Source organism: Mangifera indica, chromosome 10 (assembly GCF_011075055.1).
Source record: "Mangifera indica cultivar Alphonso chromosome 10, CATAS_Mindica_2.1, whole genome shotgun sequence".
In the NCBI taxonomy this organism is placed as follows: Eukaryota; Viridiplantae; Streptophyta; class Magnoliopsida; order Sapindales; family Anacardiaceae; genus Mangifera; species Mangifera indica.
In genome coordinates, this window is record NC_058146.1 from 7,693,126 (window position 1) to 7,712,088 (window position 18,963).

At 33.4% G+C, this 18,963-nt stretch overlaps 1 protein-coding gene across 4 annotated transcripts; it reads left to right on the forward strand.

Moving 5' to 3' along the window:
- Positions 1-1,226: 1,226 nt before the first annotated feature.
- On the forward strand, positions 1,227-14,831 carry LOC123227739 (kinesin-like protein KIN-7K, chloroplastic). 4 transcript variants are annotated; one of them, XM_044652855.1, is made up of 24 exons: positions 1,227-1,482; positions 2,119-2,379; positions 2,474-2,571; positions 3,065-3,154; positions 3,988-4,040; positions 4,489-4,554; positions 4,638-4,691; positions 4,851-4,910; positions 7,819-7,897; positions 8,118-8,185; positions 8,298-8,360; positions 8,567-8,671; positions 9,157-9,261; positions 9,392-9,499; positions 9,581-9,727; positions 10,493-10,675; positions 10,864-11,022; positions 11,256-11,486; positions 12,031-12,171; positions 12,241-12,366; positions 12,450-12,500; positions 12,701-12,748; positions 12,859-13,059; positions 14,000-14,831. In XM_044652855.1, exons 2-24 carry the CDS (start codon positions 2,147-2,149, stop codon positions 14,558-14,560), a joined length of 3,030 nt encoding a protein of 1,009 aa, XP_044508790.1. In that variant the 5' UTR covers positions 1,227-1,482; positions 2,119-2,146; the 3' UTR covers positions 14,561-14,831. The 4 variants fall into 4 exon arrangements, with proteins under 4 accessions (XP_044508790.1, XP_044508791.1, XP_044508792.1 ...); XM_044652856.1 differs by lacking the exon at positions 1,227-1,482 and adding an exon at positions 1,526-1,666; XM_044652857.1 differs by lacking the exon at positions 1,227-1,482 and adding an exon at positions 1,980-1,995.
- The last annotated feature ends 4,132 nt before the right edge of the window (positions 14,832-18,963 follow it).

The window sequence follows — 18,963 nt, forward strand, 5'->3', positions numbered from 1 at the left end:
CATGGAGCGAAACTGTTTCTTCAGTTGACACGTAGTGAATTCAAGGTGGGCCATAGCTGACACTGAGACGTCTCTACTTCGTCACACAAGACTCCTGTGACTTCGGGTCATACGGTTTGCCGTTAGCCTGCGCGCTCTAAAATAGTAAAAAAAATGTACATCGTAACATAGGGGTGTGAATGAAAAATACCAAACTATTAAGGTGTGACTTGCAATAAAAAAATTATATTATATTTTTTTCTTAAAGTAACGATATATACACAAACAAATAATAAATAAAAATTTAAAAAACAACTTTTATTTTAAAAAAAAGGGATTAACATGAGTGTTTATATTAAAATAGTTAGTGGAAAAATTGAGATTAATTGAATTTCTATAATATATTTGATTTTTTTATATTTTTAAAAATATATAAAAATCATATAATATAATATAGTTGAATTTGACACTGTAAATTTAAAATTGGACACCAATGGTAAAAAAATAATCATTTTTAATATTCTAAATTAGTAATTTAAGTTAAAAATTTGACCAAATTCTTTGGCAAACTTGTCTTAGGTTAAATATGTAATTTTGAAAACTAACCAAGGGCACAAAAGCAATTACACCACACATGAAAGAAATGGTTTTTCGTAAACTTTTAACAAAGAAATACCTCATTTGAAATCTTTAATTGAGCTTACAACTTAAAAAAAATAAAAAAGAAAAAGAAAAAGGTACAAAAATGTGAAACATAATTTCTAGTGAAGTCAAGAAACCATCATCTTTTACAAAATTCCATGGAAACTAACGCTGGATTCACACCAAACCTATTTAAATTCGAATTTAAACTCAGTTTGAATAAGTTTAAAATAAATTACTCATATATAAACTTACTCAAGTTTGAGTTTAAGTTCGAGCTACTCGTCAAATTTATAAATTAAAAATTTTGATACAAAATGATATTATTTTGATTAATATGTATTAAAATGATGTCATTTTAGTAACAAATTAATTAAAAGTTTGAGTTTAAAACAACTCAAACCGAATTTAAATCTAGTTTAGACTTAACTTTTACAAGTTCAATAACTTAAACTTAAACTCAAATTTTATTATGTAAAATCAAATTGAGATCAAATTTAGCTCTATTTAAATCTAACTGGACTGGAAAACCCAAACTATTCTGCAAAATTGCACAATCCCACCACTACTATTTACTCTTAAACTTTCTTTTTTTCTCTCTCCTCCAGCTTGCAAAAGTGCTCCTGTCAAGTCTCTCTCTCGCTCTCTCTCTCTCTCTCTCTACTTTCCGCCCTTTCTTTCTCTATCTAAACACATTTGGATTGATTGGTCTATGGATTGAGAATGCCTTTCGCCTTTTCATCAACGATATCGCATCGCTTCCAAGCCAAGCAATAACAAGGACAAAAATATACGTAAATTTTTTTCTAATCAAACAAACAGAAAAAATCTCACTTTCTCTCTCTATCTACTTCATGACTGGTGAGTGATAATGATTATGAATTGATTGTGATTATTATTATTTGTTTAAACATTTGAAAATTTGTTTCTCTCAGATCTATATATAAGATTGTGTCTTCATTTTACCCACACAGGATTGCGATTTTTTTCTTTGTAGTCTTAATTTTCTTCACTTCCCTTTTCTTTGGAACTAAGTGTTTTGAAGGTAGAAATATATATACTGCTGAAGTCTCTGTTACAATTTTGCCATGTAGCTGCTCTCGAAACTCGTTAATTTATTTGTGGAAATTTTTTTTTTTAGTGTTCTCATTTGTTTTTTATTTAAAAAATTTATAGTTTACATTTTATTTAATTCTGTTTGGTGGCTGAGAAAGTGGACGAGAGGAAAAAATGAGGTGTCTTCTGAATGAGAAAGTCAGCTCGAACTTTTCTTTTACTTTTGTTTTCTTATTTTTTTCTGCGCGTAAATTTTTTGTTTGGAAGCCGAAAAAATGAAGGAGAGTTATAAGTTTTAAAAATCTTAGAAATGAGAAGGTCAACTCAAAATTATCTCATTATTTGCCTTTTCACTTTCTATAAAGATCCGCGTGAATCGAGTAAATTAATTTTCTTATTTGTGTTATTATTTTTAATTCAATTTAGTTATTTTGTTTTCAGTGTTTTGAAGAACTGACGTGAAGAAGCAATGTCGTCAAAGTATATATCAAAATCGAAAATAGTGGATTCAAGCAATTCTAAAGCTGCTAATTCTCTATCATCTTCTACGACGTCGTCTTCCAAGCAGTTTCTAGAGACATCTATAGATGGTCTGAGCTCTCCCGCATCTTCATCCGCACGAAGTAAGCCTCGGTATTTCTATACTGAGAATTTGACTTCCAAAGAAAATGTTACAGTCACTGTTCGGTTCCGGCCACTTAGGTATCTTAAAATGTGCTCTTGGCACATGTTTGGAACTGAGTATAATTTGTTTAAAAAATGCTTGAAATTTTAACTGCGGTTGTTGAATGTGTAGTCCTAGGGAGATTCGTCATGGTGAGGAGATTGCGTGGTACGCAGACGGGGAAACTATTGTGCGGAATGAACATAATCCATTGATAGCGTATGCGTATGGTAAATTGTGTATAGAGTTTATAGTGTTTTGTGGAATTATATGCTTACTAGGGGTCAATTTGTGGTGCAAAACTAGACTAAAGAAAGTTACTCAGTGTATCAAGGAAATGCAACTGTAATTTAGTAGAAAATTCAGATTTTATAAACAAGAATCAATGTTACAAGTTGTGCTGAACTGATAATGTTATGCATTTACCTTTTACATTCATGTAAATTTCTCATCATTTCATGAATTTCAAACAAAGCATGCCTTTGGAATTGTAGTATGGTAGTTTGTTTGTGTACTATCATCATTATTCCATGTTATATTGTAGTTTACGTATGGGTATGACTTGGGATGTGATGTGACGATTCCTTCTGTCTACATTGGTAAAACACAGTCTTCGTAAGGCTAAACATTAGTGTTACTGTGTTATGTCATGCATTTATCAATTGTTGTCTTTTCTTTAAGATTCAGAATCTCATTTCATTTCTTCTTTCCTAATGCTTCTAGATCGGGTATTTGGCCCTACAACCACTACACGCCATGTCTATGATGTTGCTGCTCAGCATGTTGTCGGTGGTGCAATGGAAGGCATCAATGGTAATTATTGAAGATCCATAATCTTGGCAAACCATTTTCCACATTATTATAGCTTATGTGAACTTTATGAAATTTTTGCATGCATTTTGGAAACATTGAGTTTTTGATTAGTCTCTGCTTCCTTGCTTATTCATAAAAGTTATGAAATTTCGTCATGGACCTTTTCAATTCATGTTGGGTCATTATTGGTGCTGCTATGATTAATTATTCTAGAGCAATAAACCTCTGCAATGTTCAGTTACATGTATTCAAGTCACAATTCTTTTTGCCTTTCCATCTTGAGAGTTTAATTATTTAATGAGTCAGAAAAAGTTTCCTTTTCTTTTGTTTGTGATTGTATCATCTCATAGAAGTGTAAGTTATGAATGCTTGGAGTAATTTTTCTTCTTCCCATAAATTTAATAACCAAATATAAAATAAACATCTTGAGAGGTTGAAGGTGCATTGATGTACTGTCACTTATCAAAGAGTGCATGGTCTTGAATTTTAAAATTTGTGATAGCAGATTTGTACCTTATAGCTAATAGGTCCAAATTCACTATCTGCCTAACATCTTCTATGCTTGAGGGCCTGTGGCTGGAAAAGACTAACTCCCGGTTGATGATATGCATCATATGCTCTCTGTGTTCTGTTAGGCTTGCCTTGTCGACCTCTTATACTGTTACTCTCAAGGGCCTAAGTTGATTCTTAGGTGATATAGTAATGACACTTTTATTAAAATGCAAGCACATTCATTAGAAATTATCTGCATTAGTTGTGCAATTGTTATTTAACTAAATCATTTATGTGGCCATAGTTTAGAGTGGATTGACTTTTTGTTATCTCTCTCTCAGGCACCATCTTTGCATATGGCGTGACCAGCAGTGGGAAGACTCATACGATGCATGTAAGATTTGATGATGGCACACCACTTTACAGATATATTTAATCTTGTCTACATAAGGGGATTTATCTCCCTTGTTTCATGATTTCTTATCGATTATATTTCATGGTAGGAAGAAGCGTAGATTCACACAATGCATGTTGATAACTTCTTATAAGTTACCTGACTTCTGCATCTTCATTGTGCTTAAAAATGAAATTCAATATGCCGATCCTTGGCAAAAAGATACCACATCTTATATATTTACTGAGGTTAGCAAATATAACATATTGAATTATCATGTTTGTAATAAGTCATGCTATCCAAAGATTTCTATACAAATTTAAGCCTTTATTGGAAATCATATGGTTCAGTGATGTGAATAAGTTTGTTATGTTGTGACTAATCGAACTATCAGCTTGGATTTATTATATATTACTCCTGTGCTTACATGCTAACTTGTAAATGGCAGGGTGATCAGAGGTCCCCTGGAATTATACCGTTGGCAGTAAAGGATGCTTTTAGTATTATTCAAGAGGTACTTTATGTGAAATACTGAAGCATGCAACTTTCTCTCCCTGTTGTTATAAAACTAATTCCCATAGTTGATGCATGCTGTAGACTCCAAATCGAGAATTTCTTCTTCGAGTTTCATACTTGGAGATCTATAATGAGGTGATCTCCTTTCTATTCTCATTTATAAATTTAATCAATGATGCTGCACTCTTTCCTGGCTTATTATTTGCTTCTAATGCTCGATGTAAATTAGCTCCCTAACTGCTTTTTCAACTTTTCAGAGAGATTACAATACTATAAGGTTTTCTGAATTTTCAGGTTGTTAATGACTTGTTAAATCCAGCTGGACAAAATTTAAGAATTAGAGAGGATTCTCAGGTACTTATTTATATGTATCTTAGCCATAACCTTTTGTTAAATCTGACAATAACTGCATTATGAATGATGATGCTATTTGTTCATTGCTTCTAGTTTTGGCACCTTCATTGTGTCATGCTTCATTGTTGAACTCATTAAGCATAGAAAATTGAAGACGGTAGGGGCTAATAGTAAGTGGATTATTATCTTAGGGCCTAGGAAAATTCATGGATTTTAAAAACTTTATCACGTTGTTTTACAATTTGGTTTTGCTTTACATAGGTGAAATTTTTGTCTATTGTGTTCTTGTGTTAGTTTGATACATTTTGAGTCTGTCACAAGAAAAATCAAATTAAAACAGTTGTCATCTTGGTATTATGATCTCTCTTGTAGACACTTCCATGTACTGACTAACAGTTGGGAGTGACTGAGGACTGTGTGTTTCAAGATTAAGCTGGGGATTATTGTGTCATGTATCAATGTGCCTGGTACTTGTATAAGGGCATGAATTGATTGCAAGGAGTCTGCAATAGCTATAATGTGAGTTGATATGCTAAGTGGGCAGTGGCTTTTGGTGTTGACATGAATTAATTAGTTTAAGAAATATGTGGTGTACTGGTTTGAATGATGAACTTGTCACATGCCATAGATTCAACCATCTTGACAGATGCCTTCTGGATGCTTGTCATCTAACATTGGCAAAAAATTCATGAAGGCAGTATCAAAGTAATGTACAAGAGGTCCCCAGTTTATCAGGTTTAGATATTTATTGGGGCTTTCATGTCAGGCTACATATCAATTTCTGGTTGGAGTAGAACTAATTTTTGTTGTATAGGGGTAATGATCCTATGACATAAAAAAGGGATGTGCTCGGGTTTACTTGTTCAAGTGGAAATGTAAGAATATTTGTCACAGCTTCCAAGTGCAAGAATGTCACTATGTAAACCCAAACTTTTGTTGAGCCTTGTACATTTAGTAATTTTCTGAGTATGACATATTAATCATTGTTGCCTCTTGAGCCTCTGAAGCTATTATGCCAACTTTCTGGAGATTTTGGTGGATAGTTTGTTCAACAAGTAAACTACTTTGTTCTAGTTTGACACCTTACTGTCTCACCAGTTAGTAGGGTGGAAGTTTCATTGATTATCTTTGTAACTGATAGTAGGTGGAAGTGTTATGGATTATCTTTGTATCAAGTAGTGGAAGTGTTGTGGATTATCTTTGTACCTGGTACTAAAAGCGTTTTGTAGTCATCTTCATATATTTCCATATATTCTGGAAATGGTCTGGGCATACTGAAAAACTGCACTTACAATGCACTGCAAGCTATGAATTTAACTGATTGGTTTGATTTTTGGGGTTTGGGGGGGGGGGGGGGGGGGGGGGGGGGGGGGGGGGTGGGGGGGGTGGTGTGGTGTGGTGGAGAGATTGGGCTTTTACGTGATGCTTTCACTTGCTTGTGCTCAAAGGGGGAAGAGGAAGAGCAGGTTAGTTTGTGTATGGTTGATCTACTGGATGGCATCACATAGAAGAATCAGCACTTTGCAGATGATTAGGCAAAAGTACTTGTCTCAAAGGCGCAAAAACTATTTATAGATCTGGATTTTGAGTGTTTGGCTTCTGGTTTGAGGATTTTTACCGTGTTTAAGGTTTTTTTTCGTTCAAAGTGTTTTGGAGTTATTGTCTGTTGTGTATTTTAGAAGAACCTCATCTCAAAAGCTAACTATTAAAATTAGATAACCCAAAACCATAAAAACCTTACATTAGAAGTCCATATTTTCCGATGTAAGATTCAAGTTTTATATCTTACACTTGAGATTCTAACATGTTACCACGTTTTACAGTCTTAACACCCATGCAGACTGGTTGTGCGTTAACTCTTTGTGAGCATCAGATGAATATTACAATACCAACGTTACCATTCACACCGCACGATTGCAACTGAGAGATGTGATAGTGGCTATAAACCTTAGGAGAATCTGTTGCGAATTTGAACCACACCTCAGAACTAGTTGTTGAGATTAGAGAGTCAAAAGCCATATACACCCCACATCAAAAGCCCATACTTTACAATGAGAGATTCGAGTCTCATATCTTGCATCCTAATGTAATCCGTGTTTGAAGCTAGTTTCTATTAAAACTATGTTTGGTCATGTACAACTGTAGCAGTGGAAAGTCGTATGAGTGACTAATGTGGATGAATTGATGGATTCAGCAGCAGCTTTCTGCTTGGAACAACTTTTAAGTTGGCTTGGTTGGGATAAAGACACTGGTTAAGGTGGCCTTAATTTGGCTGTTTGGGGATGCCTGAGTGCCATATGATCATGTGCTGCTTTTTAACGGTCTTGCTGCCTGGCTGACTTTTCATGCAATAATATCTGATACTGAATCTGGAACTTGAGGGTTATTATTTGTTACAGGAATTTTGATTAGTAGCACTGTGAGAATTGTCTTTATTTTGGAAACTTAGGTTTTCTCCTTTTTATGTTGATATTGAAGGAATCATTCTTAAGCAGAGGTTTATTTTTTAAATTGGTTTTGGCCACAAAAGCAGGCATTATGTTTTATTGCTGACTTGATTAAGTGGTACCATGAAAATTGGTTTTCTCCCATAATTTTCTTTATTCTTCTCCTCTTCATAATTTTTTATGTCTTCTCTCTATCCTCCTTTTATTCATGTCATGTCATACAGCACTATCCTTTCGGGCACTCTTATTAGAACATTTACGGTATAACATTTGGTTAAATATTAGGTACCTGTGCAAGAAAATGGCACAAGATTTAGTCTATGGATTTTCTCTATTGGAGCATGTGGACTGATCTTTGTGATGGGTTTATCTCTTTTTAATTTTATTTTTCAATCTATTCAACTCTTAGTTGCTTAAATGTTGGAAAATGTTTTAATTTATTTTTTGAATGACGGTTTTAGGGAACGTTTGTTGAAGGTGTAAAGGAAGAAGTTGTTTTATCTCCTGCTCATGCCCTTTCCCTCATAGCAGCTGGAGAAGGTAAGACTTATTTCTTACTTCATTATTTGTAGAAAGAGGCAAAAATTCAGAGGTGAATGAATTCAACAATATATTGTATTTTGAAATTCTCTGGAGTGTTTTCAGAAGCTGGCTAGCATTTCTTGTCAGCTGATTGTGGATGCCATTACAATCAATGGTCTATTTAAAATGATACTATTCATTTCATGCGTTGTAACTAGATGTTGGTTTTTGACTACAGAGCACAGACATGTTGGGTCAACAAATTTCAATTTACTAAGCAGTCGGAGTCATACAATATTTACTTTGGTATTCTCTTCAATGCGTATTGGGATAAACACTTCATATGCCTGTCACTGTTTTCTTATGCACTACTACATGTTGATCTTCTGCCTACAAACTAATTTCTCTTTCTGTGTAGACGATAGAGAGCAGCCCATGTGGAGAAAATAGTTCCGGTGAAGCTGTAAATCTGTCCCAATTGGTAATTTCTAATGCCTTATCCCTGGTATCAACTTTAGTTGTTTGTCGTTTACATGATTAGGTTTCTAGTTTCTACCTATTACTGATATTTTCAATAATAACCTCATTTTTTACTTTATTGCTTTCAGTATAATGTTCTAATTGCCATGTCATTTGGCATCTATGATTTTTTTTTTAACTTCTCCAAAATTTTACTTATACCTGCAGCACCTCATCGATCTGGCAGGTTCAGAGAGCTCAAAGGCCGAAACTGTTGGTGTGAGACGGAAAGAGGGATCTTATATTAATAAAAGCCTGCTAACTCTTGGAACTGTGAGGCCTTGTATACTGATATTTTTCTAGCCATGTCAATAGTTTGAATGTTATGGGACATCTAAATGCTTCCTCTTTTGTCAGTAAATAAATGATTCACTGCATAAATACATATATATCTTCCCCTGCACATACAATGTAGTGTAATTTATATATGAATATATGCATGTGCACATTAAAAAATATTTATGGATTTGATGCTGGTACCGTTGATTGTTCTTGTATTTTTTTGTGCTAAACAAAGCAGACAGTTTTATTAATGTATTTGAGGCTTATGTTTTTTATTAGTTCTTGGAATTTAATGGAAAAATACTGTATTATGCTATGTAACAGTAATCTCAGTTATTTGGTGTTTATAACACTAAATTTATTGAAATTTGACTTATATATTACTTTTTTATACAGTGCCTTGCTTTATATTATAATCTTAAATAGAGTTTGGACACAAACTTATCTTGGGATATACAACTAATGATTGTTTATAGGTTATTTCAAAGTTAACAGATGGGAGGGCCGCACATGTACCATACAGGGATTCGAAATTAACCCGGCTCCTACAATCTTCATTAAGTGGTCATGGTCGTGTATCTGTAAGTCCTGTCAGTTTTTTTTTTTTTTTTTGATAATACACCTTGCATGAATTTGGGTGAATGATGGACATACATATAATACATTGCCCTTACAGTCTTTGTTCATTATCATTGATATCTGGGATTTCAGCTCATTTGCACAGTCACTCCTTCATCAAGTAGTTCAGAAGAAACGCATAATACATTGAAATTTGCACACCGTGCAAAGCACATTGAAATTCAAGCGTCTCAAAACAAGGTATTTACCTCAACATAAGGATGTCAAAAATATGAACTCTCAGGTTTTTCTGTGTGACTGAGTACTAAAATGAATGTGCAGATTATTGATGAGAAATCACTCATCAAGAAATATCAAAACGAGATACAGAGTTTAAAGGAAGAGTTAGAACAGTTGAAGAGGGGTATTGAAACAGTTCCTCAACTCAAAGATAATGAGGGAGACGATATTGTGCTCCTAAAGCAGAAGGTATGCCTATGGGCTACGCTTGAAAAGGAACTAGTCAACTTATTATTCAATCTTGTTGCAAGTCTTGCTTACAGGGATATATGACAGATATTTTGGATAAATCATGTTTCATTGTTTATTTAATTATTTATATTACAAAATTTTAAATGTTTATAGAAGGGGAAATCCCTGTTTGTTATGAGCTCATGCAAAAAATAAGAAAGGCTTACATTAGAGCAGAATGTTGTCCTTCTGTATTAGGCTTACTTCAAATTCTAGTTCTAGTAAAAACTCCTAGATTTATTGGGTGCTTCCACAGACCATATATCATCCTTTGTTTCAAAATTGTGTTTAATATACTAAGGTTGCCAAAAGCACAGCGTAAAGATGATTGAGGCTCAGAGAGCACTTTGAGGATATATGATATAAACTGAACAGTGGAAACTGAGCATGCCTTACTCTAGACAGTTTTTCAGGAATAGTAAATGAGGTCAATGTATCTAAAGTGAATTTTAAATTATTACTTCATTTTATCTTCTCTTTTCAATGTTGTTGAATATTGCGAACAGCAATTTGCAACTTTCATATCAACATAAACATGTTGTGATGATCCGTTTATGCATTATTTCAAAAAGTGATAATAACCTAATTGACATGGGTAGAGCCAAAACTATAATTAGTTGGAGGCCAAAAGTTATATTATCACTTTGACACATTTTATATTTGAAAAGAAAGTGGTGTGAATGACATTCTATTATTCATTTTGTGTTCTTGTCTTGTGTGAAGCTAGAAGATGGTCATGTCAAGCTGCAGTCTAGATTGGAACAAGAAGAAGAAGCAAAAGCTGCTTTATTGAGCCGAATACAGAGATTGACCAAATTAATTTTGGTCTCCTCAAAAGCTTCACAATCAACAAGATTTCCCCACCGCCCTGGTCCAAGGAGAAGACATTCTTTTGGAGAAGAAGAGGTGTTGTGATTGATTCTACTTAAATTGGTTTTTTAGTATTTATGTTTGACCTGTTACACATTTGAAGTCTAATTTATTTGTATTAATTCTAATTTATTGATAATAGTTTTCACGATTTCATTTCCGCTGGATATTGAGTGTTTGTCCTTCTTTGATCTGATTATGTTTATGTAACTTAAACTCTGCAGCTGGCATACCTCCCACACCGAAGGCGAGACTTGGCCTTGGATGATGAAAACATTGACTTGTTTGCTTCTCTGGAAGGAAATTCAGAAGCTACAGATGATACAATTAAGGAGGAGAAAAGAACCCGGAAGCATGGATTGCTCAACTGGTTAAAGCTGCGGGTATGTGTATCATGGATCTTTGGTAGTCATCAATGTTACAAAGATTGATCTTAACAGTTTATATCCAATGGCAGTCTTTTTCTTTCTAATTTTCATTTTGAATATGAAGAGATTCATGAATCATGAGAGTCTGTGTCATTAACATTCGAATGAATTTCTCCTTTTGTTCTTCATTTTTGAACTTTACCTCGAGCCAGTTTCAAAGCTAATTAAATTTAAATGATTCTGATCAGAAACGAGATAGTAGCTTGGGGCCATTGACTAGCACCAGTGATAAATCAAGTGGAAATAAGTCTAATAGCACACCTTCAACACCTCAAGGTGTGAGTACAAATTTTCATGCAGAATCCAGGATTTCTCAATCTCTACTTACAGAAATCTCTCCAACTGCGGATATACTCTCTGAGGTTAGACTGGACAGAGAAGTTCCTGAGGACAGTTTCCTTGGACCTGAGACACTTTCGGTACGTGAAATTTTTTCTCCTAAACTGCTTTAAGATTTTTCTCTCAGAGATAAAACTATCTTTTCTGTGCATTTTGCTAATTTATTATCATCTCTCAAAACACTTGCAATAACATAATTGCAGATACAAAGTGTTCAGCCCCGCACATGGGGCTGGGGAAGGGTTTTGTTTCAGTGAAATATAGTATAACTCAAATGATTACAGTATCAGCAGTGCTTTCTATTGCTATTCCTCTTGATAAACAGTGATATGGTTTTTCCTTTTTGTTTTTAGCTGGTTTCTCCCCTGAAGTTGGCATTACAATCCTATTTCTCAATTTAGGTGGTTTCATTCAGTTGATTCACCGCTTTTAATTAAAATAACTAATTTAGAGGGCTAGAGTTACAAATGTAGAGGTAGACATTTGATACAAAAGAGATTCAAGAATAGAACCCCTGCTCAAATTCCTTTCCTAAATGATTCTGAGTTTACAGATTTTGATCCAGTTTTGTTGATGAGAATGCTTTGTATATAGGTCTAAAGTTCTGTGCCCTGTTTGTTGTAGACTACTATCAAAACAATTGATCAGATTGATCTTCTGAGGGAACAGCAGAAGATTCTGTCTGGAGAAGTGGCTCTTCATTCAAGTGCTCTGAAGCGATTGTCTGAGGAGGCTGCTAAAAATCCCCAAAAGGAACAACTTCAGGTATTCTTTTTCCACGATCTGCTTATGATGTACCAAAAATATTAAACCTCATGGTCCTTGTTTACATAGGTGGAGATCAAGAAGTTGAGACACGAAATCAAGGGTAAGAATGAACAAATTTCTATGCTTGAAAAGCAAATTGCTGATTCCATCATGGCTTCACACAACACAATGGATAATTCTGAAGTATCTCAAGTAAGTTTAACTTACTAGATCTTTCCTATGCTCACTCGTCTCTCTCTGAAGCATGTCTTTATTCTCTTTCCCGTATGCTGCAGTCTATTGCCGAGCTGGTGGCACAACTAAATGAGAAGTCCTTTGAACTTGAGGTGATCAATCTTCTTTATATCTTGGCTCAAGAATATTGTTTCCAGTAGCCTTAATAAATTATTCTGAAGTTCACAAATCGAAAAAAATTGATTAAAGGATAAAAGAAATTATGTGAAACTTCCTTTCCTCAGCCCCTGTTAATTGTTGTCATCTATTCTTTCTAGTTTTATATGACAACTAAAGATTATTTTAATTTCAGGTCAAAGCTGCTGATAATCGTATAATTCAAGAGCAGCTTAATCAAAAGGTAAAAAAACATTTAATTAATGTATACATGAATTTTTGCAGATTTTTCTTTGTCTATTTTGCAATAAGCTTACCAGCTAATTGTAAGTTGACATATTACCATTCAATCAGATCTGCGAATGTGAAGGATTACAGGAAATGATTTCTTCCTTAAAGCTGCAGCTAACTGATGCACTAGAGCTGAGAAATTTCAGTCCTGTAGCCAATTATTCGAAACGATTCACTGAGAGTTTCCACAAGGAACAGCTTCAAATTGACAAAGACATTGCTGTCTTGAAAGATTCAAATGAAGACTTGCTTTCACGAGCACAGGTATTGCACCCTCTTTATTCTTTCAAAATGTAAGTTGCTAGTTCTTCAACTGAAAACGCATATCACATGTGTTTCTCTCCACTGTTTTCTGACAAAAGAGAAAAAGTAGTTGATCATAATAATTAAATAAAGATAATATGTAAACAATAAGTGAAGGCCACAATCAACGGTTATAATTGTTCATAATGATTCCATCGAATCATCAATCAACTAATAATACCTTCACGTATTGCTAAAATTTCATTAATTGCATTTTATTGTATAAATTGGTGGTTTTTAATAGGTCTTGGATTGTAATCCTGCTTACATTAAGTGTTTGTGTTTGAGTAACTTCCTTGAGAAAATTAATGCTGGAAAATACGATAGATCCAAAGCAAGTTACTGTCAAAAAAGTGCAAGCTAAAAAATATATGGCCTTGAGATTAATTAGTTTGTGTCGTCGTTAGTTTATTGCACGTAGGGATGAAAATTTCGGTCCAAATTTAAGGTTTCCAGCTCTCCCCGACTCTAACAGAGAGGAGATTCTCATATTAACATATCTTTATAGCTTTAAATTATTTATATTTTTCAAATTTATTTATATTTTTTGTTATGCATATTAATGTGGTCAGTATATGTTATTTGTGACATTTGAAATAGTGAGTTGGTTTTAGTTTTAATTAATTTTGTTGTTTAATATATTTATATTATGTTTAAAGAGTATGAGAAGAGGATTCCTTTGCATGGGTAAGGGATGGAGGATCATTGTCGTCCCCATAATAGGAACGGGGATTGATATTTCCTACGGGACGGAGATGGAGACAAGGAATAGGATATTCGACCTTGCCCCTCTCTGTTGCCATCCTTAATTGCACTATGAATTATATGGGATGGCTTTTATAGATTTAAGCTGGCATGCATCTCAAATTTTTTAATGATTGTTTGCTTTTTCCTTGTTAAGGCAACTGAGATTGAAGAATTAAAGCAGAAAGTTGCAGAACTAACCGAATCAAAAGAACAACTAGAACTTCGAAACCAGAAATTAGCAGAGGAGAGTACATATGCCAAAGGACTAGCTTCAGCTGCCGCTGTTGAGCTCAAGGCACTGTCAGAAGAAGTTGCTAAGCTTATGAACCATAACCAGAGACTAGCCACTGATTTGGCAGCAGCAAAGAGTTCCCCGACCCAGCGTAAAACAAGTACGGTACGAAATGGCCGCAGAGACAGTGGTCAGTACATGCGACAAAATAAAGCTGCATCACCGGACCTCAAGAGAGAACTAGCGCTAAGCCGAGAGCGAGAGCTTTCCTATGAAGCTGCCCTTGCAGAGAAGGATCAACGGGAGACCGAGCTTCAAAGAAAGGTTGAAGAATCCAAGAAACGAGAAGCTTATCTAGAAAATGAACTTGCTAACATGTGGGTTCTCGTGGCAAAATTGAAAAAATCCCAGGGAGGCGATGCCACTGTTGTTTCTTCTGAATCGACAAGGGAAATTCAGCAGGTAGATGGTTTTGAAATTTGAAATTATCAAAATGGTATAGTGATATGGTATGAATGATCGAAGTGTGTTGAAAATTGTGTTGTGTTTTCCCAATGTGGTTCTCTTCTCATCCTTTTCTTTTTGTTGGTTCTTCAAATTTGTCTATCAATTGGGCTTTCCGTTTTCAGTTTCCTTATTTTATTTTTTTTTATTCTTGTTCATATATATATCTGTAGAGGCATTTTATATACAAAACAATGTTACCGTCACATGGGATTTTATTAGATTGTTACAATCCATTATGCTTCTGAAATCGACGTCCACGACGACTAATGTACTTAGGATGCTGATGCATCCTTCCCACGATTTGGTAATAATAGCCAACTGACTAGTTATGTCCACTTGTTTTATTCTATTCGAAAATATCATTTTTAAATTAAATAATTTTCACGAATAAAAAGGTTATTAATAAAATTACCATAATTTGAGAGATCTATATGAAATAACTAACTTTCTGGGGACTAAATTATAACCAAGCCACCTAATTAAATAACATTTTACCTGTCTCAAATCAGCCAACCCAAACCGCAATTTGTTCATACCTGAAACTCTTGTATCCGAATTTTCACACTAAAAATTCGAGCAAAAAATATTATAAAATTCATATAAGAAGATCAATATTTATCGGCTTTTTCATTGTAATTGGATGAATTATTGTATTGTTAGGAATATAATCCAGAAGTTTAGTGGCACCACTAAAGTTTCTAGCGTGAAAGTGAAACTTCAATTTGGGGGTGAGTTAAGGGTTAAAGTATTTTCAATATTGATTTCAAGAGTGTAGGCGCAAAATTTAGAAGATCAATGAGAAATAAAGTTTAGTGGGAACGTTAAACTTTGATTTGAGAGGTAAGCGCAAGATAAGGGATACAAGAAATTTTCTAAAAGGTATTAGTGGGGTATCTACAAAAAAATTAAAACTAAACATCAAATTGGGGGGCTAATTATAAGAATTTAAAGCTAGTGGAGGTTTATATGATGCTAGAACCAAGATCTAACGCTAGAAAGTTTGATGTATGTGACAAAATTACTAGTTAGTGGTAATTTGATGATATACATATAAACTAGGGGGTTATATGTACTTTCTCTTTTGAAGCATTAGGAAGTTTAATATAGGAGTGTAGAAGTAAATTTAAAAAGCTGAAGGGCTAAAACTAGTGCTACTAAGGAAAATTACTAGAAAACCTTGTAGCTTATACATCTATCAATTACCCCCTATATTCAAAGTTTGGCATGGGGTGTATGTGAAAATTTGAAAAGCTAATGAGGCAAAAACTAGTGATACCAAGGAAAATGATAAGAAAACCTATAGTTTATATATTAGTTACCCTTCATATTCAAAGTTTGGCATGAGGGGGTATGTGAAAATTTTAAAAGCTAAGTGAGTCATTATTTTAGAATACTAACTTAAATTACAACAAGGCTCCTTGTCTTATAAATCCATCAATTTCCCCCCATCCTTGAAGTTTGGTGTTGGGTGTATTTGTTAGTTATGAAAGCTAAGGGGCAAAAAAAATTTGTCAAACCAAGCTTTTAAAAACAAGATAGTTGACACTAATAGCGTGACCAACAGGGTTTTATGAAAAAGTTTAGCTTACGGGAAAATATAAGATTTTAGAAGGGTAAATGTAAGATTTTAGGAATGTAAATACTAGGTTTTAAATTTTTAAGAGTTCATTATTAGACATATAAGTCAAAATTTGTTAGTTGTAGTGTGATATCAAGAAAAAAAATAAATATTTTTATGAGGTTTTAATAATCTCACATACATGTTTGGGTTGTGTTTAAATTTGTTTAGTTTTCAGTTGAATTAAAATTAGTTATTGAAAATTTTTAATTGAACATGGAATTTACACAAAACAGAGGAGCAAAGCAATGGTAAATTGTTATGTTGGTTGCATACAATGGTTAATAAAGGATGAACTTTAAACATTAAACGTTGACCTCTAAACTTAACAATAAATCCTAAACCATATACCTCAATTGTAAACACCAAACCCTATGCCTTGACATTAAACCCTAAACATGCATGATAGCCAATCTAGAAACCTTCCTTTCGTCAACATTATCTTAACAAAGGGCATGAATAATGGGATAAAACTATCATCGTGTAGAACAACCCTACCAAAAGGTAGTGACCAATATCACATTTCGAGGTTGTTAGTGTCAGTCTAGTATAACGTATGAGTGTATGTTAACTGCAAATTCATCAAATTGGCCTGTCAAAGGATTCCACATAGATAGTACCCATAGTGTTTATGGAGTTAATCCTCTAATGGACAATGACATATGTGATCTTTAGACTTAAGATCACTAAAGCGTTTTATTCACCAATTAGCCTAGTTTGACCCTAGCCTAATGTAGCCTTCTTGTTAAAGCTATCTATATAGTAGTTGTTGGCTATGACAAGAATTGTAATGAGGCTATGATGGATTGACATATGATTTATTACTCTTGGGTACGAGAGAAGATATCTTATGGTGCTATTTAACAGATGACTATGACTAATTAAATTTATAGCCATAATAAGATAAGGTCAATGCCCAAATTCAGTAATATTTATTCAATTATTAATTTGAAAGTCGAATCATGAAATTAAAAGAACCTGAGATAGACACTACTTTTGTGTCTTAACCTTAATTGAAATATCACTATGATAAAAAAATTCTATTATATGCTAACCGTACCATTGAAAAGTATAATTAATTTAACGTTGATTTTTTATTAGTTGGTGAACATGATGTCTTGTTAGAGGCAACTCATGTAAATAGATGATTAATTGTAAATTAATCACATTATTTACTACAAACTTAATAAATAGTCAATGGATCACATAGAATATGAGTTTGTTTGTTAGGTTTTAAAGACTTGGGTTTGCCTTGAGATTTATTTAATTCTTTAATGGATGGTGGTACATATGATACTTAGACTTAAGATCACTAAAACGTCTCTTGCACCAACCAACTTAGTTTAACACTAGTCTAACGTAGCCTCCTTGTTAAACTATCTATACAATAGTTGTTGGCTATGTGAAGAACTGTAACGAGCCTATGGTGGATTGACATATGATTCATCACTCTTGGGCATGAAAGAAGATATCTTGCAGTGTTATCTAACGGATGACTATGACCAATTAAATTTGTGACCACAGTAGGATTAGACTAGTGCCCAAATCCAATAATATTCAATTGTTACTTTAAAAATCAAATCATGAAGTTAAGAGAACTTGAGGTAGACACTACTTTTGTACCTTAACCTTGATTGAAATATCACTATGATGAAAACATTCTATTATACGGTAACTATATCATTTAAATGTATAATTAGTTTAAACCATTATGTCTTGCTAGAGATTGCTCATGATTTGTGAATAAATAAATGACTAATTGTAAATTAATTATACTTTTATTCGTTAAAAACTTAATAAAAAGTTTATGAGTCACACATAATATGAGCTTATTTGTTAGGTTTAGAAGGTTTGGGTTTGCCCTAGGATTTTTCCCTAGTGTTTATGGAGTTAATCTTCTAATTGACAGTGGTATATGTGATCCTTAAACTTAAGATTACTAAAACGCTTTGTGCATCAATCAGTTTAGTTTGACACTAACCTAATGAAGCCTTCTTTTCAAAACCATCTATACAGTAGTTGTTGGCTATATTGAGAATTGTAACAAGGCTATAGTGGATCGACATATGTTCATCACTTTTGGGTACAGAAGAAGATATCTTGTGGTGCTATCTAACGGATAACTATAACCAATTAAATTTATAGCCACGGTAAGATTAGATCAATGCCCAAATCCAATAATATTCAATTATTACTTTGAAAGCCAAATCATGAACTTAAGAGAAATTGAGGTAAACACTACTTTTATATCTTAACCTTAATTGAAATATCATTATGATGAAAGGATTCTATTATACGATAAACGTACCATTGAAAGGTATAATTAATTTAACATTAATTATTTATTAATTGGTAATCATGATGTCTTGCTAGATAGTCTGCGAATAAATAGATGATTAATTGCAAATTAATCACAATTTTATTCACTACAAACTTAATAAAGAGTCTATAGCTCACACACAATATGAGCTTGTTTGTTAGTTTTATAAGGTTTGGGTTTGCCTCAAGATTTTTCCCAAATACAGTGAATTTAGATCTCTAGTAATGTGTTTTAATATTTGAAAAGGGATCAAATTGTAATAACCCAAAGTTTGAGGTATGGAATGAAATTATGTGAATTAGGGTAACAAGAAGTCTCATATAAATTGAGACTTATCTTATAATTTATTAAGTTAGTCGATTTTCACAAAAGAGAAGAAAATTATTCTCTCAATGTTCTTTAAACATATTCAATCATTTAGCTGAATACACAAGCTAACAA

What these genes read in the sequence shown, in the direction of transcription:
- LOC123227739 (XM_044652855.1), top strand. Translation starts at nt 2,147, where the DNA reads ATGTCGTCAAAGTATATATCAAAATCGAAAATAGTGGATTCAAGCAAT. An exon ending in TTGTGCTCCTAAAGCAGAAG is followed by an intron (nt 9,728 to 10,492) that starts GTATGCCTATGG and finishes TCTTGTGTGAAG; the next exon opens with CTAGAAGATGGTCATGTCAA. An exon ending in ACTTGCTTTCACGAGCACAG is followed by an intron (nt 13,060 to 13,999) that starts GTATTGCACCCT and finishes TTCCTTGTTAAG; the next exon opens with GCAACTGAGATTGAAGAATT.